This window comes from Leuresthes tenuis, unplaced genomic scaffold, assembly GCF_036924035.1.
Source record: "Leuresthes tenuis unplaced genomic scaffold, fLeuTen1.0.hap1 SCAF_8, whole genome shotgun sequence".
NCBI lineage: Eukaryota > Metazoa > Chordata > Actinopteri > Atheriniformes > Atherinopsidae > Leuresthes > Leuresthes tenuis.
In genome coordinates this window covers 21,012,665-21,037,197 of record NW_027325362.1, presented here as the reverse complement: position 1 = coordinate 21,037,197, position 24,533 = coordinate 21,012,665, and the positions used below count along the sequence as shown (strand labels likewise).

Here is a 24,533-nt window from a genome sequence, read left to right as displayed (position 1 = left end):
TTTCTAAAAGTAAGACTCGGGACACGCTGCCAGGAATAATGGAACATGGTCACGAGTCCCCTGACAGCACCCAGAATGTGCCAATGCAGGAACCCAGCTTTTATTACTTCTGCACCCCCCCCTCCCTGTCAGACATCGACACACAGCCACACTCTTCCCTAATACTGTAACAAGAGTTTAACACCTGTAGAAAACTACATCGACTAACTGCAGAGTGAAAGGCACCAGCCAAACTCTAATGAAATGACCAGAAGAGGAAACGATAGTCTGGATGCCAAACAGATGACGAGGAGCCAAAAATTTCTTACAGTTTAAAACTGCTTCCCTTCCAAGTAGTTTGTGTTTGGTGCCTCTTTTTTATTTTTTATTTATACTTTGATGATTCATAGGTCAACATAACTTGGTTTAATAAAACACAAAAAACACATTCCTCCTGCTTCTTGACCCGAGGTGGGGGGGGGGCTTAAGACTTGCACGGTACTATAGTTAAATAGAAAGCACTGTGGGCTATTTTAAAAGCATATTCTCTCACGAAACATTATGCTCGGCCTCATTCTGAATAGACTGCAAAGTACATTGTGAAGAAAAGAAAAAAACAACAGAATGTACACACAGCTCTGTAAATTACACATTTATTTCCCAAGAAATCTTTTAAATATTTGACATTTTTTTCAATTAAACCGCAGCAGACACAGTTTGTTTTTATACATTTTTCAAATAATGACTGCACCTATTTTATTTTTTTTTTGTCTTTTTTTTAATCTTTTAAATACATCATACTGTACCTGTTAAAACAATTACTGTTTCACTGAGCGGTGCAGACTCCCAGTCTCCTAGTGTGAAAAGGCACTTCACTGTGTGAGGGGAAGCTTGGAAGGTGCGGGCTCGGAGCAGCCACGGGGCTTTAATAGTTTAAAAGCATCATTATACCCATTCATGCAACTTAAAAAAAAACAAAACAAACAAAAACAAAATACAACCAAGCACCCAACCAGAGGCAAATGAAGTCACCTTGATAACATGATGTAGTACAAATTTTACGTAGTGACCAGAGAAATCTCCTCAGATGTATCTCCCAGCAACTTTTATATTTATATTAGTTTTCCGAGTAATTCCTCCAAAAGTGCTGGCAGCTCACCAGACAAATCAAACGTTTCCGGTTTAAAAACAAAAGAAAACAAAAAGGACGCAGTTGAATTTTTTTTTCTTTTTTTTTTTTCCTTGCCTGTGCTACAAGTCTTAAGTGTTTTTGGTTAGCTACAGATCTTAAAGTGTTACGGCTGAAAGTGGAAATGAGTTCCAGGCGCGGTGTGGCAGTCAGAGGTCTGAGGTGCGAGTTTAAGGGCTTCTGCGGTGACGCCGCCTGGCCTCACTGCTGGGACAGAAGGGCGTTCCTGTTGGCCTTCATCTTCTCCAGGCGCTTTACAAGATGGTTGTTGGTCATCTCCATCTCCTCGATCTTATCTAGAGATGTGCGCAGCTGTGGATGGACAGAAGGGAGGCGTTGCGCTTATAGCACGGTGGCGTTTAACGCTTTAAAATGCTGCTTAATGTGCGTCTTTACCTCTCTTTGAAGTTTCCGTTTTTCCGCCTTGAGCTCGTCTTCTATTTTCTCTGAGTTATCGGCTGCTGCCTTGTACCTGGACACCTGCCCTTCAAGTCTGCTTATCTGTCAAACAGACGCGAGTACAGTTTACAGCTTGGTTTTTTTCATGCTTCTATAATTCCACGCGACTGTCTCAGCAGTGGAATGTAACTTACATTTTGTTCCATTGTACCAATTTCCTGTTCTGCCTTAGAAAGCTTGAATTTGTATTCACTAATCTGTCTGTTGGCATCTCCTACGGAGAAAAACAAAGCCACGAGTTTGAAAGTACGAAGAAAAACCATTATGTATGTACCATTATCTATGAGGCGAGTTTGTAATCACTGAGGTCGATGAGGAAATTAACTTACTCTGCATCTCAATAAAGTGCAGGTCTGTACCGTTCTCCAACCTCTCCCCATCTGTGTATGCACCGTCCACCTTTGAGTGTTTCTGCCTCTCCTCTTCCAGCTGATTCTTCAGCTTCCTGATTTGACCCAGCAGTTCATCTTTTTCCTCTGCCAGCTTCCGTAGCCTGACGTCTGCAAGACACAAAGACAGTCAGTTCGACTGACGGCCTTAACTGCAGCGACTACTTTCCATCTGAACCAGCACAGACACGCAGAAGCGCTGCCTCACCCAGCGGGCCCTCTCCTGCAGACTCCAGCACCTGGGCGGCCTCCTGAGACACCAGAGTGATGCCTGGGGATGGAGGCTCGTGGTTGACATCTCCGTTTGGCGTGCCGTCTGGAATGATGACCAGCCCGTGTTTCTGTGGTGAAAGACGCGCATCTCTGAGCAGTTGCAACAACTTCAACAAAGAGTTTTATTACAGCAGCATTCTACTAAATGAAGCTGTGACAACAAGACTAAAATATCCAGATCAAGATCCTGTTTGTGTTTAGACAGGTTTGCAAAAACCCTGTACTGTGACACTATCCTTCTGCTCTTTTTAACTTTGTTGGTGATCTGGAAGAAGAGTAAGATGAGTATTCTGAGGCTTTTAAATGTACCATCTGAATACACAATAACTGTTATTGTTGAGTGTTGTGTTTACATTTGTGGGATGTTACCATGGAGATGTCTGTGTGCAGTAGCAACACTATTTGACTACCTTCTATAAACAAATCCACCAGTAATTTGATACAGTGAACTGGAGTCATGGTCATGTGCAGTTTAACATGGTACCATGTACACAAATAGCAAGATACTGGAGAGAAAAACAACAACAACAAAAAGGAACATTTAACAAAAACAGTAGTGACTGCTTAGTTTCAACCAAAAAGAAAAGGTATAAAGAGAAGTTTTAGTTCTATTGGGTTTTTTTGCCCTTTAACCTTCTGCTTTCCGCTGGGATTTGGTGAACCTACCTCTCCGGTCTTGGACTTCCCCTTGATGTCAGCGAGCTCATCTCTGAGCTCGTCTCTTTCATTCCTAATGCAATCAAAGTATTCTTTCTGCCTCTCTAGGGCCTGGCCACACATGAGAGAAGACAAGAGAGAGGAGAGGGGGGGAGAAATTGGATAGACTCTGGACAGACATGCAACCCCACATGCTAAAGCATTACATGTTCCATGCACAAACATGCACTGTGCACCTCGAGCCAACAAGAAGGGTGGGGGTGGGGCAGATGACGTGTTGATACATGATGTTAAGGGATGAAGTTCAGAGGAGAGGTAGAGTACAGGGGCTGGTAGTTTGTGAGGAGGGAAACAGTTTCTTAGGATTTTTCACTTTGTGTAATAAACTATAAATATTATTCTTTTGCTAAAAAACACAAAAAACAACTTCACAATCTGGCAAACGAACTAATCCACAGGTGGAACATGCATGTCATGGTAAAGTATGCTGATTTCTTATTTAGTCAGCATGGTAACTTCCACAAAAATAACTTCATGTCACAGGCTGATCACTGCAGGCTTCAACAGTGCCAGTTAGCAGATACTGCAGGATCCAAACTGTTATTCTGACATGCAAACACCCAAACTGTGTATGTGACTGGGTTCAGTTATGCACTAATGCCTAAGGGTCTCCATCATGCAGAGACAGCATGAGAGGCAAAGGGACACAAGCGCCTGTAGCCTCTCATAGTCTGTCAGAGCACCCGAGTGGGACCTCCTACCCCGATCTTTTTGTCCTTCCAGTTTATCGTTTCCTGGAGATCAAACACCTCTCTGGTGAGAGCATCTAACTTAGTCTGCATTCGCTGGCTTTCCTGGAGCGGCATTGAGCAGTAAGGAAAGATGACACAGTGGAGGACAAGAACAAAACAGGAAAAGTTGAATGGTACAAAGGAAGAGATGCCATAATGCCCATAAACTTACTCAGACACAAAGATAAGAGACAGACACTGGTGAAACAGGGTGAGAAGAGACTAATTAAAACCGCAGAGAAAGACAAATGATTGAGCTGAGAGTTCGAGAGGACAGAGAAACAGAGCCACAGGGACAGAGCAGTAAACTGGGAGAGAACATAGGCAGGCCAGGGTGTTCTTATCAAATTCCTGCAGAACAGAGCCTCTCGTGGCGCTGACACCTTTAAAGTGCTGACAGAATAGCAGCTCAATGTAATCACAGGCAGAAACGGTCTGTGCCTTCACATGCGTATGCAGCCATACCTCGATCAGCTCGTCTCTCTGGCGGATTCCCTCTTTCAGTTCTTCTTGTTTATGCTGCAGAACTGAACATGTGTGTTTTTGTCTTTCTAGCTCCTGAAACCACAAAACAAAACCTTTCAGCCACCTTTCCCTCATCGATATTTCACAACGGAAAAGTGACGTCTCCGCTCACCTTTGACTTATCTTCCAGCTCCCGCTTCATCTCCGCCATCTGCTCCTCCATTTCCTCTATGACGTCCTTGAGTGTGTCCACATGATAGAGGAGGTTGGCTTTGTCATTGTCCAGCTGCGCGTTCGATACCATGGCTTTCTTATACTTTTCTTCCACCTCTGCAAGTGACTCCTGATAAGTTGAAAAGACACGTTAATACAGAAAACCGAGACAACCAAATGAAAGTGCGGCTCAACCACATGCAACAGGTGGGCCGTCCGGTATGAAAACAGTTTGTTTTTGGAGGGCATTTCACACAAACTGGCCAAACACACTACACAAAAAACAGGATTTAGATTTTGTGCGATTTCACCATTTTACAACCCACATTTGTAGAAGAAAGTTGGGAAAGCAGTGTAAAATAGAAATAAAAAACAACATGTACGTATCAAATGTTGCAAGTGAGACATTTTACTATTTTCATTACGAATATCAGCTCATCTTTAATCTGATCTTAAAACAGTTGGGACAGGGCAACAAAAGGCTGGCATGAGGAGCATGTTGGCAACAGGTCAGCAACATGAATGTTCTTTTTTTTTTTTTAAAGAGCACCTAAGAGAAGCAGAGTCTCTCAGAGGTAAAGATGAGTAGGTGTTCAGAAAAATTTAAAAGAATTAGCTTACAAATTTTGGAGCAATTTAGGAATAATGTTCCTGATTGTAAAATTGCAACGACTTTGATTATTCAATCGCCTACAGAACAAAAACTCTGGCTTTGCACCAGTCAAAAACATCTGGTTCATCATGGAACGCAAAAAACAACAAACAAGACCCCGGACAGATAGGCAGCTAAAATCATATATTAGAGTAGAATGAGGGAATATTCCCCAACCAAAGGTCCCGCAGCTGGCCGCCTCAGACATTTCCTGACTGTTCGTAGAAGAAGAGAGGATGCTACAGTGGTAAACATTGCCCTGTACCAACTCTGTGGAGACATGTTCCTGCCATCAAACTAAAATAGGATAACATTAATCACTAAATCTCTCACTTTCAACATTTCACGTGGTTTCTCTGTTCCACCGTGAAGAAAATGTGGGTGAGATTTGCAACTCATTGCATTCAGTTTTTATTTACACAGCATCCTGATTTTTTTTTGAGGGTTGGGGTTGTAAAACAAATCTTCTGGGATCAAGTGAAGTAAAGTGCAGAGAAAACGGTCATCACGCAATATTTGTGTTTTCAGAAGTGAAACTAGCCATTGGTGTGAAAATGAAAAGTGTTTCAGGAAAAAAAAAAGAAAGATGGTAACGGTGCGAGAGTTGCATTAAACTTTACCAGGTTGTTAGTAAACTACCCTTATCGATAGAACGTGAAAGCTGTAGTTGCTGAAGGTGAAATCATTCAGCCAGAGGACCATCACTGTGCCAAGAAAAGCCTGCGTAGAAGGTCAACCCTGAGGTATTACTCTGATCAGTCAGCAGGTGGAGCTTGTTTCTAATCTCACAGCTCTGAACCCAGCAGCATTCTGGGAGTGTCTTTACGTTAGATCATAACAGGAAGTGAGGAAAGACCATGCAGAACAAACAGGTCATTACACAATTCAGACTGGGAGGACGCAGAGATGCGGCTGTTTACGGAGGTATAAAAGAGGTGCAACAGAAGGGTGTGAATGGGAAGCAGGTGGGTGTTAGTGGTGCCATACTGCTCCCAGAGGACAAAAGAAGGCATGCTGTGAGCTGAAGCCCCTCTACCTTTAGCTCTTTAAGCCCTTGCATGTACCGCCCTTCTACATCCTGAATCTGGTCCTTTAGTTCATAGATATCCTGTAGAGCACATGGAGGGAATGGTCAGGGTGAACTGGGGCATCAGAGAGAGGAGTGGGGATTGTAAAGGGAAAAAAAAAAAAAACAAGGCACTCGTGCGGCAATCTCAAGAAAGTCCAGCTGACACAAAACATCAGTACCAAGATATAAGGGACAGCTTTGCAGGAGACATGTCACATCCAGTCCTCCCGAGCATACGAAGAAAAAAATGGTTAAAGGAGACACCAAGAACAGGAGGAAGGACACAACAGAGGCGATGCTGTGGAGGTTCATATGCAGGAGGAACATGTGATGACATACAGGACTCAAACATATCGCGCATAAATTAACATTTTAGCACTATGATGCCTCCGAATCTAAAAACACAATTTCTCAAGTGCCGATTCATCTAATTAGTTTCAAATTAGAAATAGGGAGGCGACACTGGGTGGGTTTGAACCTCTTACCCTAAGTTCGCTCAGACTGGTGTCAGGGTCATAGATGCTGCCAGTGTCTGTGCTTCCTCGCCGTGAGGAGGTGCCACCCAGTGAGGCCAGGCCGGCTGCTGAGAGGCCCGGGGTGGCGCAGCGGGAGGATGGCTGGGGACACAAAGTGTCACAGAAAACCACTAAGAAAAACATCAAACCAGCACAACATTTTTCATCATCTAATACAGTGCAGCTCTTAAGTGACAATGCCTCATCTAAATCCTTCTGAGAGTCACCGTCATCGGCTGCAGTGCCTTTTAAAACTTGACAAACCAGCTTAGATTCTCCACGTGCTGTGCTGTTGTGTACAATAGAAAGATGATGCAGCTCTGTTTACAGCTCAGTGTAGGATTAAACTCTTCTAGCATCACGACAGATGTCTCATGCATTGTTATGAGTGATTTCATTACATTTTCCTTCTTTATTCACCTCTGATGGGAAGTGAAATGGGTGTAACCTCGCCAGACAACAAAACAGAAACTCAAACTCAAACTCCTGTTCAGACAAACTTAATGAGTAGCTGAAATATAAAGGGAACCTGTAGCTGTGGCCCCTACATGACTGAGTTTTAAAATAAATGACCAAAATCTACAAGACAATGATTCACTTACCCGACTGTAGTCTGAGTACTGCTTGTCGCATTTTTCATCCAACTGCAAGACAGAAGAAATACTTTTAAAATGAGGAACGGAGCATTGTGACAACGTGCATCCTCTGTGTTCATGCTTGGAGCCGAATCACCTGTAAACCTAAGAGTTAATTCACACATGAACGAGTCAGAGATCAGTGCTGCATGTCCACAAACTGACAACCATACAAGCAAGTGACAGGATGAGTGAATAACACCTCTCTGTTAAAGAAGACAACTCTTCTCAGGCATGCTGCTGCCTGCTGCAGCACTGCACTCACAACCCATTTAGCCATCCTTTAAGTACCCTTCAGCATATCACAAAGTCATGAGTGAAACACAGGCTTTAGGATGAGTTTTAAACGCCAAACGTTAATTTCTAAACATACATCATTTACTTCAGGCATTTCATTCACCCATCGTTGGTGCTGCACTGCATACCCAAGCACACAGTTGGGAGCTCAGTTAGAGCACTTACAGCATCCAAATCTGGAATGCTCAAATCGTCAAGGTCAGACACAATACTGCCTCTTCGGTTGGAGCGGCTGAAATAATCAGCAGCTGACTCACTAATGTCCGAGAAGTCAGAAGACTACTTAGCACACACACACACATGGGATGAAGAGGAAAACAATGACATTTATGATCAACAGTCGCTCAAAGTATGGGCATTTCAAACTGAGAATATGCAAAAGACAAGAAAGGGCGCAGCTTTTGCCACGAGCTCATCTACTACAGCCAGAACAGCGTCTGTCAAACGTTTGCGCTGCCCGGTTGCAACAGCTCACCACACTGTCTCTCCGGCCTCTGTTGTAGCGGTCCTGGGAAACACTGCTGACAGTGTCATCGTCTGAGGAAGAGTGCTAGGAATATATACACATACAAACAGACAAACGCACACATGGTGAGGATCAGTGTAATGTAGGATGCCCGCATGCCCAAGTCTATCAGACACACACTCACTTCCTGTTAAAACACTCTGTAGATGTCTTTGTATTTAATAGATAACACTGAGGACTGTAACCTAGTGAGAAATGCCACTCCATGCATGTTCAGTTCAACATGGTAGATCTTCAATGTACATTAGACTGTAGCAAAGTGAAAAAGGACAAGCCTGCTGCAACAACTTGGCCTTCATAGAGCAGAAGTAGAAATTCTTAGTCCACACACAATGTTTATCAGCGAAGCCGTTTCCTGCATCAATGGCATCTGCAACGAGGGATCAAAGTTGTCCCTTGCAGGATTCAGGTCTCACAATGAGATGGGGGGGGGCAGGTGCCTCTGTTAGCTGTGCGTGTTTGCGTGCACGTGCAGGGTAACGGTGGTTTTAAGGTGCTCACCACAGGGCTGCTGCGAGTGGAGCTGGCTCCAGGGGAGTACCAGCTGTATTCAGAGGGCTGTGGGTAGGAGGAGGAGGACAGACATCAGGCCACAGGCAGGACAGTAAGCTACTGTGGAGTGACGATGCAAAAAATAAAATAAAAAAATGGTTTGGCAAACATTCAGAGGACTTACAGTTCTTGAACTGTAGCCTGAGCCGTAAAGACCAGTGTCGTCGTAAATAGAGGCCTGAGGGCACATGTCGGAGACAATGCAAGACTCAGCAAAACATGACAGGGAACATAAATCTTTGACGCAATAACTAAGCAGGTTAAGTGGAGTGACTTTATATGGGACACGCAACAAACAGAAACACTGGCTGTTCCCCAGCAGAAAGTGGGCCGTCAGGGCTCAACAACAAAAGCCTCGACTTCACACAAATCAAATCAAATCAAATTGAAGTACAAATCTCTGACCCCCCAGTCAAGCGCTTAGAGTGTCCAGGAGCTAAATATAACCTGTCCCAGCCAGAAGGGAGGGGGGGTGTATCTGCTTCTGAAGGTAACTAGAGGCATGCAGAGCGATGCTGGCAAACTGAGTGGACAGAAACTGACCGTGCTGTGGCTGCGAGACAGCCCTGTGCCAGTGGTGGAGGACGAGGAAGTGGTGGCCTATTGGAGAGGAAGGCAGGAGGGAAATGTGACTTCAGAGGACAGAAGGATGCTGAGGCCAGAATGTGAGGTGGTGAGAGATTAAAGAGCTTAAGTGAAAACAGGATGAATGTTTTGCTGACCCAGTAACATTTAGAGCATTCGAGTTAAAGTGTTGAGAAGACGGGTCAGATCGACATCGTCAGTTAGCAAGTGTTTGAGATAATTCAAACAGTTAACTGCTGAAGTGGGTAAAGCTCTGAATATCCAAGTCAAGCTTTGTCTTTCTAGGACTACGATAACACTAAGCACAACTAGCATGTTTCTCTCTACTACGCAAGGCATATAAACATAATAAAATACATCATGTTGATAGAAATATGAAGCTTAAGCTGGTCCCGGTTTCCCCGGGTGTCCTTCAGCTTAAAGCTGCACTGACAGGAGGACCAACCCGTGGCTGATAGGTGGAAGTGGAAGGTAGAGCTGGTTTGGTCTTCGTAAGGCTGGTGTAGTTCCTTTGATCGTGGTACAGTCCAGTCTACAAGAATAGTAATATAACATGTGACCTCAAGCGCCAACATCACAGTCGTTATGCTCAAGAGTCAAACCATGCTGTATCCATTTCAAATCCACTGCCACTCCAAAAAAAAAAAATAAAAAAAGTTCCCACCTGGATTTAACTAAGCGAATAGGTAAGAGCTTCCCATTGGATTACCTCTGCATGGATGATTATTCAACCCTAACTGATGCAGTCAGTAGTTTGTCATTTCTTAAACAACTATGTCAGAAGACACATCCTGTAGAAGTCTGTTTCAGAAAGGTCAAATTAAGGGGGAAAAAAAGAATCAAGCAAAGGAAACTTCTAAGGAGACAGCTGAAACTACCAAAATTTGGTTAAGAACTGTCCGACGCGCTGATAAAAACTGGAAGAATAGTGGGGAACCGTCATCATTGAGGAATGTGGTCAGAAAAAATAAATCTTGAATGATTGTGGTAGGCTTAAACTTAAATGTTTGGTGAAATCAAACTGTTAAAAACGGTAGAACTTACGGCTATGTTCAATAGTGAAAGTAAGAGGATTTCCATATGCACAATGCAACAGAGAACTCAAGGGATTGGGACTAAACAGCTGTGCAGCCTTAAGAAAAAACACTTATCAGAGAGGCTAATTCAGAAAAAAAGGCTTTAATTTAAACATAAATATAAAATATAAAGATTGGGCTCTGGAGCAATGGAATGGCCATGTGGTCTGAGTCCAGATTTACCCTGTCAGAAAGTAGTGGGCCTTTCAGGGCAAGAAGAGAGGTGGATGATCTGATGCACCCATCATGCCGAGTGCCTCACATACACAAATGTGGGGGCAGTGCTATGATCTGGGGTTACTGCAGTTGGTCAGGTCAAGGTTCAGCAACGTTATGCTACCAAACAATGAGGTCAGCTGACCATCTGAATATACTGACTGACCAGGTTGTTGCATCAGTGGATTTTCTCCTCCCTGATGGCATGGGCATAATCCAAGATCAAAATGCCCCAATTCAACGGGCTCAACTTGTGAAAGAGTTCAGGGAGGATGAGATCATTTCAACACATAGATTGGCCCCCAGAGTCCAGACCTTAACCCCACTGAGAATCTTTGGGATTATCGAAATGATGCCACAGCGAATGCGTGTCGTAGTTAGAGCTAAAGGCGGTCCGACGAAATATTAAAATATTTTTTTTTTGGAGGGCAGTGTTCCTTACAGCTAGATCTATGCGTCACAAAATAGAGATTAATAAATCTTATCAAGGCTAAAGGCGGTTAAAGTGAATCATCACTGCAAGTCACTAGAAATCTGCGGTGCTTCCATGCTTTCAGTCACAGCTGAGACAACAATACTGCTGCAAAACACTGACCAGCAGGTCCTTCTTCGAAGAGCTGGACGAAGCCTTTTTATGGCCGCGCAAGTCATTGTACACAGAGCTCTGTTCACCCCCGCAAAATGTAAGCGGGAGAGAAAAAACAACAATAAAATGAGACAAACGAAAAACAAGAAAAGATGAGACGTTGAGGGAAGGAGGATCAACCCAAAGTTACGTACAGTGGAGCGAGAACTCTTGAGGATGGAGCTGGAGGAGAGGCCATCAGACTGAAGAGAGACCAGGAGCCGGGAGAAGTACGATCAGAAGAAGATCAAAATCACCTCAGACACTGATCATACAGACATGCGTTTACACACACCGCACTCTATTCACCCCCAAACTTTAAGGAAATGAGATATCAGTAGTGTCCTGAGTTATGTTATGTAGTCTACGCTCACAGGTTGTCTTTGACGGTCTGTTTTCACACATTCTGACTAACATCTGGACAACAACTGATTTTTTTTAGGGCGTCTTCCCTGGTCCAGTTCCCTGGTCTGAACCAGGGCAGAACCTGCTCCTGGTTTGCTTTGCTGTTCACATTAGCGTCATCTTTTCTCAAAAAACATCTGTACTTCAACTGCACCAGAAATTGTTTGTAAGCGAGTTTGCTTAAAATGATCTACATTAATGGAGCGATCGCACCAGGGTTTGTTTTAATCCAACTAAACCTCTCAAGAGTAAAAAAAACATGCATTGCATGCATGCATTTCAAGCGCAAGGATAAAAAATTGACACTAAAAGATACCAGTTTTCGTACGAGTTAGAACTACAAACGCTGGCGTTCTGAAATCAACCGTCATGAAAATCAGAGTTAAAATATAAGTGGACACGACGACGTCATAAGAAAAAAAGTCACCATCCCTGAAATTGTTACAATTAATCACTTAAATTACAAGTTAGTTTCTTTCTTTCTTTCTCTCTTTAATTTTTTTAGCACACCATTGTTAGCCGAACTCATGCAAACTGCAAACGATAACAGTGGTTCTTGAAAGTTTGTTCATTTTCTACACATCTGGAAACACTGAGGTTTTCACACAAGTTCTAAAAGCAGGAAAGCTAACAGACAGGAATGATGGGAACATTTCCCTGCAGAGAATATCTGGATGCATCTGTAACACTGTCACACAAACGCACACAGAACGCACCAAGCCATCCTTTCTACGGGAACTGGATCGACTCTTGTTAGACCCCAAATCCCGTACGGCCGATGAAGTTGACTTCGGATAAAAAACATTTTTTTTTAAAAATTGAGAAAAACCATTAGGCGTCATCTTGTTGAAGAACAGTAAAGCACCACTGAGTATTACCAAATTTACGCATTTTATTCTATAAACATTTATTTAATGCGTGCTTTCCTCAAACCAACAACGGCTTTCACACATCAGTGCTTCTTTGTACCCACCCTGTAGCTGCGGACTGACATGACATCATCATCCAGCCCCTGTTAATGTGGAAACATGGAGTCACAGTAGAGGAGCAGAAAGAGAAACATGGACCATGAGATATCAAGTGCAGGATTAAAGAGGAAGGAAGAGAAGAATTAAAGGGAAACCAAGAGGAAATGTGTGAGGAAGATACAAACCCGATTGTGACGGCTGCTGGCTCTACTACTACTAGAGGCTCTGGCTTTTTCTGCTTCAGCCTAGAATCGGGAAAGAAGGTTCGCAAGAATTATAAAGCGCGTGTAAAGAGGTTGCTGTAATTCGCAACAGTTCCCATGCAAAGGCCAAACCACGAGAAGCAACATCTGCATGTTTATCACCAAACAGATGTTAAAAATTGGCAAATATCCTCTCCAAGAACACAGGCATAGATGGTGAATTAAGCCTAGTTACTCTAGGGTTACACACTAAAAAGAACTTCTCTTTATCAATAGAACAACACACAGCTGCAGATTAATTCCAAGTATTAAATATGGCTGAGTTTTAACGATTACAGTTCAAACCACTTCCTTGCTTACAGCCTCAACCGCACTTAAATAAAGACAAAGGCCAAAGGCCTGCTCTCCATATACACACAGTCACAGATTACGGTGTCTCCAAAGCAAATACACTGTAGAAACATATTTCCACGGTGAGGTACAAAGTAGTCTGGGAGTCAAGTGCAGCTAAGTGGTCAGGGTTGACTGGGGCTCAATCCCACACAACAGGCAGTGTTAGTGGAAAAGAAAACAACAACCATCCTTCGCTTGCCTACCATCCACTGGTGGATCTGACCCCATTTTCTGTTGCTACTGCTGGATGAGTGGTGAGAAAGCTGGATAGAGAGGAAGTGCCAGGAAAAACATACAATCATTCTTCAAAACTGCTGAAACACAAAAACTGGGTGACATTTGCTTCAGGAATAGAACTTCTGGTTTCATCTGTGGAAATGCAGCACTTTCATTTTTTAAACACACCAGAGCAACTCCCATATTCAATCCACTGCAGCACTTATGGGGCTTTACACCAGCTTGCTTGATGTGCTGCACAATGCTCCCAGTGCATCGCTGCACATCAGCTCCATTTTACGTTGCGTACCTCTTTTTGTTGCCGTTCCAGTTCCCTCATTCGAATATCCCTGGCCTCTGCCCGAGCCGCTCTCTTTGCTGCCAGCCTCGCCTCTGCCTGTGACACACAACATGGACACACCTGTCAGCCATGGAAACTTGGAAGCCACGCCCAATGAGTGCAGAAAGTATACAAGGGGAGAGCGCCAGTCGAACAGATAATCAAATTAAAGTTATATTTAGATGGGCACATTTGAATACTGACAACATTTGTTTCTTTTATGGAATTGTGACACTGAAAAATAAACATAACCTTTTTTTTTTCTCTTTATGCATGTTCATCTCAAAGTGCAGTAAAAAAAAAAAAACAGTAACAAGAAGAAGACCATACAGGTTTACAGGTTTTTTATTTTTTAATAAAAAACAATTCCTTCTAAATATACAGTGCATATTATGTTCTTTTTGTCACATTTTAAGCTAAAAAAGAAAACCCAGACTTGCTGAGACCATAAAATATTCCCATCACTCTTTAAAATATAGCTGGGCAAAGCCATGGACACTATACAGCGTAAATTCTTTACGGAGGCTAAACTAAACAGATCTTTGCTGGCTGGTTTCATCTGTGAGCTACAGCTCTGTGGTCCTCTGAACACTTGGATTGCCTCATCCGAAGCAACATATGTGAACCATCAACTTCAGGAGAGCTGATTTAAAGCCCTCGTGGGGGAGATGCCAGGAGCGCACAAACAAAACTTGTTTCTACTCAGACTGTTAACAGAGAGGGCAGTTTCACAAAAAAAAAATCTAACTTGCTAACCGCTAAGCACAGCCGTGTCTATGTAAAACGTACTTGAAACCTAATAAAGTCTCCTCAAGGGACAAAAATGGAAAATCTGTCCCAACTGAGTCAGAATGTATGAAGGAAAGAATTTCATGGAATAGCTCACCAGAAGGCACTAATTTAAGCAACCCTGGCACAGCTCAGGGAGAGTCACACAGGTAACTATGTAGCCTATCCTTCCATTACATCTTTATTAGCAATTACATACCACACAAGCTCCAAGACTAAACATCCTAACAACAAAGAATGGCACATAAGCTCATGGAGCCCAAGCCTTTATCTCCAGCTGAAAGAGTCCATAAATACTGGGGGCAGTGTGTACAGTATCTCACTGCAGACAAACACTGTCAGCATTCCAGCTATTCCTTATCTGCACTAACAGAACAGAAGGCCTGAGAGTATAGCTATTCCTGTTTCAATAATAGCCTGAAGTGAACAAACACAACACAAACAGTGACAAGATTGCAGATGGTGCAAAGGAGCGATGGTTTGAGCCAGTCCAGAGGGGATAGGTGACAATCAGAGTGTGCCTCGATGGATCAATATCAGGAAGCCAAAGAAGCAAACAAAGCCTTCTAGAGTTGTTGTGCTTGTCTTATTAAAGGTCTTTACACTAAAACCGTGTCACTGACAAATTTCTCAGACCCAGGTAGGTAAAAATCACCAAAGCTGTGATGGTTACAAATCAGCTATCACCTCTCTCCTTCCTCATTAGCAAGGTTCAGGGGCCAAAACACTCGGCAAACTAACAAACTCAACCTGAATTCAATCAGTAAAATACAACCTTGCTATTGTTGGGTGGTCTCTGAAGTCTTAATCTGATTAATGTCAGGAAAAATAAGAAAACCCCCCCCAGCATTTTACTCTTTTAATCGCACATCAAGAAATCGCAGTAAATCGAGGGGATCCAACCGAGATGTTCAATATCATGCTCGGCATAAGTTGCAGAGGGGAAGTGAAGTGCACGAGGAGAGAGCCCGAACGAGAAAGCCAGGGAGAGGGCTGACTGTGTGCTCTGCACCTGTTGAGCTGTCTGACAGTATGACCTGCTCTGCTCTGCACAGCGGCGCAGCTGAGCTCTCTGTCTCTGTCCTATCTATAGACTGGCCCCATCCGCGGCCGACTCTCTGACAGCCACATCGCGGTCCGGAGAGGGTAACCTGAGCAGCACAGCCTCACCATTAAGCACACCTCCAACACTCGGGGAGATAGGAGTTCAGGGCTCATTTATAAAAAAAATTTAAAATTTGAATGAAATGACTAAGTGGAGTGCATAAAGTATCACCAGCTTAGTTACTGCGGTGAAGGTTACAGTACTCATCATTAAATTGGAAGGTGTGGAATGCCGGGACAAATACATTCACACACTGAATAAGATGCTGATGTGTAAATACTGAATTTGCTGCAACGAGTGCTGGCATTTGCAATGAAACAACTGATATCTAGTTTATTGCTCGCCACCTCTACAGCAAAAACAATCATCTATCTGCACTCGTTGACATGGATACAGAGCCACTGTTGTAAATAGGCTCGTACAGTAAACTGGACACACTAAAATATGTAAATAAATCACTAACAGGTCTTTTCTTGTGACAGTTAAATTATACCACACAAGTCCCTCGTTGCAGGCCATTTGTTTTAGTGCTACGTTTAAAGAGATAGAAAAATAACAATTAAAGGCTCACTTTGCCAGGGAATGGAAATAAATCACCCAGGAAATCTATGTTTACATGCCTGACTGTAGTGTGCGCTTTGTTCTCTAACCTGATAAGTCTCTTGAACATGTGGGAAAGGTGAAAGCGTGACACTTCCCATTGTAACAGTGACTCGCTGATATCACACATAAAAATCATACAGACTATGAACCACAGCTTTGACACAAAGACACTCCCTCTGTTCACTGAGGAGGGTGAGGAGCTGCCTTCACTTCAAGAACCAGTAGGTACCTTAGATCCTAATCACAGCTACAACAGATCTGAGATGATCGTTTCGTTCTAACCCCATTGGCCACAGCTAATATTCTGCCCAGTAATATAAAGGGGCCTCTGAACTAGGCTGGTGACGGTGCAGGCTCAAATTCACAGTCATTCTCACCAGTGACGCATGCCAAGCACAAACTGGAAGGCTGTGAAGAGAACCTAACTGTGAGGGAGACGCAAAGGCAGTGTTTTTTGTTTTTTTTTGGGAGGGTTGCATAATGAAAGTTAGACACTGACCCCTCGAACTTGTTGAACACTTGATCTAATCTTTGGTTTGCTCCACAAAGAGATTCAGATTTAGGACCTGACTGGGAGGGTCGGATGACTCATGTTTCTATGATCAGCCTGCATGACTATAAAGAGAGCAAATGGAGCCGTGCGCTTGCTGCTCGAGAATGAGACACGGCACAGCTTTCAAACAGCATAGATTATGCTCTTACAAAGGGCCAAGACAAATATCTATGACTAGCTGGCTTATCCAGCATTACATTGTTGTTTTTAAAGGCAAAAAATAATATGAAATAAAATTTTAAAAAATCAACTGAACTGATATGAAACATTTTAATTACATCTACCAAATGTAAAGAAGGGGGAAAAAAGCAAAGTCATGAACTGATCTCTGCATTTGATGTTTTTTTTAAACACTATTCTGGAAAAAAAGGAAAGGAATGGAGGTCCTGCTGTGGAACAAAATGGAATAATCCCAGGGCATGTCGTTACAAGCCAGGCAGCCTTTCTCCTCTGCCCGTGTTTCTTTCCCCCCCAAACAAAAACACTTCAAGTCAACTCAGCCTCTCTGCAGTCCAAACCAGCTGTCTCCACTCATCTTTGCACCAAAACGCAATTAACTAGCGCAACCTGAATATCCACATTTAGATGTCCCGTCGCAGGCACAGCTTTGACCAGAACACCTCAAATAAGACCGAGAGATTTAGCACACCTCGGCCAACATGCAGCAGGTAGAAGCCTGGCGCTGGACAAAGAACTCCGAAAGCAAGTCTGAGGTTTGACACATCACAAAGACAATGCTCAACAGTCATCAGAGCTAATGGACTTTTCTTCATCTGCACCCTAATTTTTAACATTTGTTCCCCACTTTAAACAACTCACAAACTGAAAGCCGAATACACTTTTTTTCCCTCCCCAGTCAGTACTTTTGCGATGCATAAAGTGGTGTCCAAAAACAACCGATAAATAGGTCCTACCACACAACTGAAAAGTAGGAAGACGGTAAGAATACTTTCCTGGTGTGATTGAGGCCATTGTGCGTAAATGTATTCAAGCTTTGGCGGGACACTTTATGAATAAGTTATCTGCAAAGGTCTCCCTTTCAAACGCAGAGCTGAGCGATGAGTCTCATAAGTGCTGATAATGGTTTCAGTTGTCTACTTATGATGCTTTTATTTTAAAGTGGACGGTGCGGCTGCTCAAATCATCAAAATCTGGATCTGACTAAACAATACCGATGAAGCTATTTCAAGGATGTGGCGACACAAGAACATCTTGGTGAGGTGAAATCCCGTTTGCATTGACCCGGCAGTTGATAAATGGAGCAGTTCAGGGAGAACTTAACGCAGGCTCAACATGGTGGGCTCTCGTGATAGAAAGTGAACTTACCTCCCGAGCGATGCTACTCAAAGCCTCATCTTCTGCCGAAAACCGGTCTTTCAAAGGAGCACGCTTTCTTCCAGAGCCTTGTGTCCCCATGGCGTCACTGCAACTGTGGCTTCACCAATTCTGTCTGAGACTGGAAAGTAGACAAGATTGTGTATAAATACCTTGAGGAAAAATGAAGGAGCTAAAGAAAACTACTTCAACAGCTTTGTAAACAAAGTCAAACATTACAGCAACACCGTATGCCACAAATGCACATTTGGATCAGGAGTGTTTGCATAAAAGGACACATTTTACATCTACACCTCAGACAGCCCTGAACTTGCATTCCTCCAGCACTTACTCCTCATCCTGCAAAAAAAAAAAAAAAAAGTCCCTCACGTATGGACCCCATTATAGCTTTTGATAAACAGTTGTGGCTGACAAGAACCAGCTTTTATGTGACATGCAGGACCTGCTGCAACCTCTTAAAATCAGCTGTTGAATATGAATAAATTAAAAATGTATTCAATTCAATTCAATTTGAATATCACGGTGAAACAATGATTATTCAAGGAGAAGACTTTAAGCATTAACAGCTTGTATAATAGTATGAAACGACATCAATACAATGGCATGTGCTGAACATCCAGGCGATATCTTAACTAAATGGATCACCAGACTAAAGGACACTGTAGCTTGCTGGTGCAGACACGAGGGATAAACGCTTAATGACCCGGCTGAGTCAAAGGATCCAAGTGACACATGAACACTAAACGCAGACGTCTGGTGGTCTAAATGTTATGGATACAAACAAAAATACGCAAACGGTCTAAAACGTTGGTTGCAACTATGGCAGCGATATGATAGCTACCATGACCTGAATGATATTAGACTATTTTCGTTGCACTATTTAAACAGCTTGAGTTGACCAAAGTGCTCCACTTTTGAGGGCGGAACAATGGTCATACAGCTGTGTTCAAATGAAACACAAACTCGCGCACAGAATTCAAATTTTCCATCCACTAACAAAGCCAACGTTGTCGTCTAAATTTCGAGAAAAAAGAGACAGAAACAAGATTAACTAGGTTTAAACTAAAGTAACACCAATGAATAGCCTGTTAAGAGTTGGCTAGCTGGATTGACTTGCGTTATCTGTTACTATGGTTAGCCACCTCTTAGATAAGCTAACTGAGGCTAACTAGCATTTCTTTCTCCTGGAATTTTCATTGAAAAGTTTCCCTATTGGGCTCTTACTGTCTCTACACTGAACCTAAGGCTTAACAAACCGAGAGGTATCAGGACGTGTCCTTCCGAAGACAATGACCCCAATACCGAACACCATCCCTGTGAGCAAAGTCCAGTTGACCAATTTAGCAGGGTAGTTTGCTAGGTTAGCCAGAGAGGCTAACCTCGACTCTCTTGAGAGGCAGACAGGGCAAATTGGGACTGATCCTCCCGTCAAAATTCCCAGCCCAAAATTGTGACGTTACCTTCGTTTACCTCCTTTACAAAAAAACTCTCAATACTGCCAAGGTGTAGTCCCTTATATCCTGGTGATTTAGGGGAGAACCATTCGGTCTGTCTTCACAGATTGGTGGTGTTTTTGTCCACACTGACAGCTGTCATCAGTCCGCCTTTCTTTCCTCCGCTGTCCACTGTCCCCCTTACCCAGTTTCCACACGCTGGTTAGCTCAAAATGTCCCGGATGTTAGGAAAAATTAGGGTGTGATGCTAGCTTCAGGGACAGTCAGGGAATGTCAGCTGTTGTACCCGTCGCGGGGAAGGAATGTTTTTTCCACTTACTAATAATTAATATCTCTTATATAACAACAGGTATGTTGGGACTGAAATAGAATGTGTTTAAACAAGTAATGACAAGAAATGTTTTTGTCACTGTTTCTTTATTTTAAAGTTTGCTGTAAAGCACGTTTCTTTGCTTCTGTGAGTCCGTATACTCAGTTAGCATTTCATTGATTAAACACAAACCAAACATTGAGTTAACAAAGGTTGCAATGCTGAAGGAACCAAATGAGCAGTTAAGCTTTCAGTTTTCATTGAAGAAAGGCTTGCGGTCATGTTATTGTTGCAGTTTATAGAACGGCCATGAAAAACTATTGAAATCCCTACATCACGAAAAGCTGGGAAACCTTTCAAATTGCAAAGAGATGTTTAAAGATTTACATAAATGTTTTGAAATTTTTTTTAAAATAAGTTCCTTTCACACGGTGTGTTCACAGATTAATTTAAAACAAATATGAATTTGATGCGAACAGGACACATATTCAATCACAAAAAAAGGGACAAAAGTATGTTAACCATTAATGTGACATGAATTCATTTATAATAATAACAGTTTTAAATCATCTGGGAATTGTGGATACTAATTGTTAGAGTTTTTCAGAGGAATCTTAGTCCATTCTAACTGAATAGCTACAAAATTTAATCTGCTTAATAGTACTTGATCGTTGTTGTTTGCATCTCCTCATAATGGGCACTGATGCACTGCTATGCTATTATATTTGTTGGCTTTTGCACCTATCCCTTGTAACAGCATAGATGGTATTTCTCATTTATAAAACCTAAAGTCTCTTATTCCCAAATGCATATTTGGACCCATCTGACCACAGAACGTTTGTCCACTATCTCGACCCATCTGAGATACCTGGAAAACTCGGCAGCCTTTCTGTGCAGTGTTGATGTATGGCTTCCTCCTTGTGTATTAAAGTTTCAGGTTACATTTCTGGATTCAGCAGCGGACTAACATGAGTCACAATAATTTTCCAAGGTACTCCTGAACCCATGTGGCTATCTTGATTATGGAGGAATAACAGTTTCTCATGCAATGCAGCCTGTGGGCATTGCATGAGCAGCCAGCAGTGGTTTCAGTCCTTACCCTTTATCCACTGAGATTTCTCCAAACTCCCTGGATCTTTTCACATTATCATGCACTCTACGTGTTCAAAGAATGAAGCTCTTTGCAATCTGGTCTTGGGAAAGATTTTCTTGGAACTTATAGATGATTGTCTGACAGAGTTTGGCACAACGTAGCTACGGCTGATCCTTGCTTGGATGCCTTATTGTGGAATCTTCCAGAATGCTTATACTTGTATGTTGTATAAGTTTTCTTTCTTTGCCTCTCTCCCAACATTTTTTGAACGTGTTGCTGACATCAAATTTTGCATTTATTTATATGTTTAATGTAGCCTACAATGCACATAGTGAAAACAATTAGAAAAGTTTCTTTGGACATGTGTTTGTTAAATAATTGCTTCAAACAACTGAACACATTAGGGGTTTATGCTCCCACTGTTTTTTTTTACCATTTTTAAAGCTTTTAGGTTTATGAGATATAAATTCAAAGACATACAGTAAATAATACTTGACAGGTAACCCTGGACACCAAATGAATCATGGTCTGTCTGAAACGTAACAAAGTGACACACAGCAGAGACACACACACCTTGCTTTTTGTAAAAAATATGTTTGTTCTTGTCATGCATAACGTAATTACATAATGTAATTAGTACAATATTCAAACAAATGACTTATAAAGATCAAGGCCAGTCTCAGTTAGGGCTTCTCCTTGAAAAACGGAATCGTGGGCCTACATAAGATCTGAGTTGTTGCAAACACATCTACTCTTCTCATTTAACTGGGTTAATGAAAAACTGTGGACTATAATCCAATAGCACAGGCAAATTGTAAGGTTTATGGCTGGATGGTCCTTTGATTGATCTCACGAACAAAGATTCATCCAAAAGGCACAGGGAATTTGAAGTTTCCAGCTTAGTTTGCACAAAGCAAAACTGAGGAATGGGCATAATAAACGGGATTCAGAAGTATTCAAAATGATTTAGTTTTGTAATTCAATTCCTTTCTCCCTCCTTAACTTCAGCAATGTTTCTAATTTATTTATTACTGCCAAAACTGTCATAAAAAGAATATTATACCTCTATCATAATCATTCACTATTTGTATATTGAGATCCATAACCAAGCATTCAAATGGCATTTACACATTTAACAGCCACTGCAGAAGCCACCTTTCACAAAATGATAGAAGTTGACCAATTCTTACCTGGAGGCCTGTAAGAAAGAGAAAAAACAAGACAATTTAAGTCTACCTAAGATGTGTAGCACCTGTAGCTTTATTCCAAATTCACCAATGTAGTAGCCTTAGCATTTTTGCAGGATATTTCGAAGACTTGCCCACCGTTAATCTGCATCTTCCTCACAAACTGAAAACTTTCTGAATCTGCTGTAGGTACACATGCTATTTGTTTGTGCGTTAATTAATGAAATCAAATCATAAAACATATTTTCGCCTAAACCAAACTGTACTACAAAAACATTCTTTGATATTAACTGCTAAGCACTGATCTTATTAATTTACTATAAATCACGAAAGGAGTCCAAAAGTCTCTGTCGTCTACTGTCGCGCACATTTTGTCCACACGAGGGCAGTAGTGAATAACAATTTAATCTTGCTCAAGTCAAATGCCTTGTTGCATAAAGGTTGTACCACGTGTGTGGTCAAAGTGCCCAATGCGCATTTTCTTTACAGTGGTTTCAGAAATGTGACAATTTATTAATTATCTTAAAAGAAACATTCCAACAATCTGTTACAGACTGACGAATGGCAGTCTAATACCTTGAAATAATGTCAAGGATGATAAGTAGCTCATATTATATAGGCAACACATGAGCTTGCATCTACACATGGATACAATACAGCAGGAGCGGGTCTTTTTACAAACAGTGTGAACTTTAGGACAAATATAAGGGGACTTTCACACAGATACTTTCTGGACCTGCATGGAAATTCCCTGATAAATTAAATACCCAAAACGTAGGAAAAACACACGCATAAACTTCTTTAGTCTTATTCTTCCTCATTACAGGAAGCTAATGCTAATGACTGTTTTGTCTTGATCACCCCTCTCTGCCTCTCTGTTTGTTACTGCGCAGACAGGGTTTACTAGAGTCTTAACCTAAAGACATCTTCAGCCCTACTGTCTCCACACTACCGCTCCTGATTAAATTTCTCCTCAGTCATCACTTTACACACAAATTAACTATTTTCTACTGCCAAAATGATAAAGGACTGCATTGATGCTAAGCATACAACCCTATTTTGCAGCTGTCAAATCAAACTATCATAATAGAAATCCCTTCTCTGTCTTAAAGTTGCTGTGCTGACAGAACAAAGAGTCTTTAGAGTAAAAAAAAAAATCTACAAATGTACAGATATGTCAAGTCTGTTTTTCAAAATAACTCCCACTGATTGCTCTGTTCAGATTTGCAGCAATGTGTTTTTATGGTAACAGAACACACACCTATGAGAGTTGGAGCTTGGATGTTCGTTATCAAAAGTAAACAAAGAGTGTACATTTTGTTGGACAAGCCGTAGGTGGAAGTAGTGGTGAAAAACAGAGGGCCTGAAGGCAGCCAGACAGTGCTTAAGTGTGTTTGTCTAGTTTTATGGCCCTTTTAACTCTCAAACACTTGGCTTGTTTTCCTGGGATAGACAGGCGTGTACTCAGCTGCACCAAATCTGAATGTCACCCTCCCTGTCTGTTGTGTCTTTTGTCTTCCTTAGTACTCTCATCTGTTACTCTCACCTAGTAAACACTCTGCTGAAGCACATGTTTTCTGTGCGTGCATGAAGAGGGATTTGTATAATTTTGGATGGCAGGCACTACCAGTCGGTGATCAGCGGATGGAAGTGCCTCCCACTGCGCTAACAGGGCTGGATGAATTGTTAACTGGTCTGTCTTTAAGCCTCACTGTCCACTGAAAAGGGGTAGAAACCATAGAGCCTCAACTTGTAATTACCCCATGGAGGGCAATGCTTCTCCCTCTCTCCATCTCCTCTGGAGTCCTTTGAAGATGCTCCGTAGGGAACTGGTTGTAATCAGGACACATGACTCATTGATTACTTCTCTACAGTCTTCCAGGAACACAACTCAACGAGTGGACACTGCAGCAGGGGGATGGTAGTCTCCTCAGAATGTACAGACAGAATGAACAGTACGACTTGGATCCTGGAGACAAATTAAACTATATAACCAGTTGGATTAGCATTGCTTTTCTGGTTGTTTCGATGGCTATTCATTACTGACTTGAGCCTGGAGGAGCAACCATATGTCATAGAAGGCCATGAATGTGCAGGTTTTCTCTCTAACCCTCATTAGTATACCCATTAGTGGCTAGAATGCACCTGGTGCAGTGGTAGGTGCCAAAAAAAGAAAAAAAGAAAGCATGCATTCTGGCCATTAAAAACAAAATCAATTGCCCCAGGAAAGAGAAAAACAAAACACGCTATGTATCATGAAGTGAAAAAAAAATCACCTGGTCCTTATTGGAACTTAATTTAGGATGAAAGATAAAGAATAATATATGACATGTAATACCGTGTCATCATGTCTTTTAACAAAAACTCGACCAAAACGCAGAGGCAATGTGTGAAAATCTGAGTACACTACATAATT

The 24,533-nt window shown here is 42.1% G+C and overlaps 1 protein-coding gene across 11 annotated transcripts; it reads right to left on the bottom strand.

The window, feature by feature from the left end:
* Positions 1 to 733: 733 nt before the first annotated feature.
* On the bottom strand, positions 734 to 19,795 carry lrrfip2 (leucine rich repeat (in FLII) interacting protein 2). Of its 11 annotated transcripts, none has more exons than XM_072391339.1 (27): positions 19,534 to 19,795; positions 18,065 to 18,194; positions 13,659 to 13,745; positions 13,336 to 13,395; positions 12,722 to 12,781; positions 12,542 to 12,580; positions 12,285 to 12,356; positions 11,319 to 11,366; positions 11,134 to 11,202; positions 9,680 to 9,778; positions 9,205 to 9,261; positions 8,786 to 8,839; positions 8,611 to 8,667; positions 8,059 to 8,133; positions 7,749 to 7,862; positions 7,254 to 7,295; positions 6,622 to 6,753; positions 6,104 to 6,175; positions 4,375 to 4,545; positions 4,203 to 4,295; positions 3,708 to 3,800; positions 2,956 to 3,057; positions 2,225 to 2,357; positions 1,957 to 2,127; positions 1,762 to 1,841; positions 1,565 to 1,669; positions 734 to 1,480 (listed from the first exon to the last, which is right to left on the bottom strand). In XM_072391339.1, exons 2-27 carry the CDS (start codon positions 18,152 to 18,154, stop codon positions 1,370 to 1,372), a joined length of 2,286 nt encoding a protein of 761 aa, XP_072247440.1. In that variant the 5' UTR covers positions 18,155 to 18,194; positions 19,534 to 19,795; the 3' UTR covers positions 734 to 1,369. The 11 variants fall into 11 exon arrangements, with proteins under 11 accessions (XP_072247440.1, XP_072247443.1, XP_072247441.1 ...); XM_072391342.1 differs by having other exon boundaries at positions 9,692 to 9,778; positions 19,534 to 19,794; XM_072391340.1 differs by lacking the exon at positions 19,534 to 19,795 and adding an exon at positions 19,330 to 19,516.
* Between the last annotated feature and the right edge of the window lie 4,738 nt (positions 19,796 to 24,533).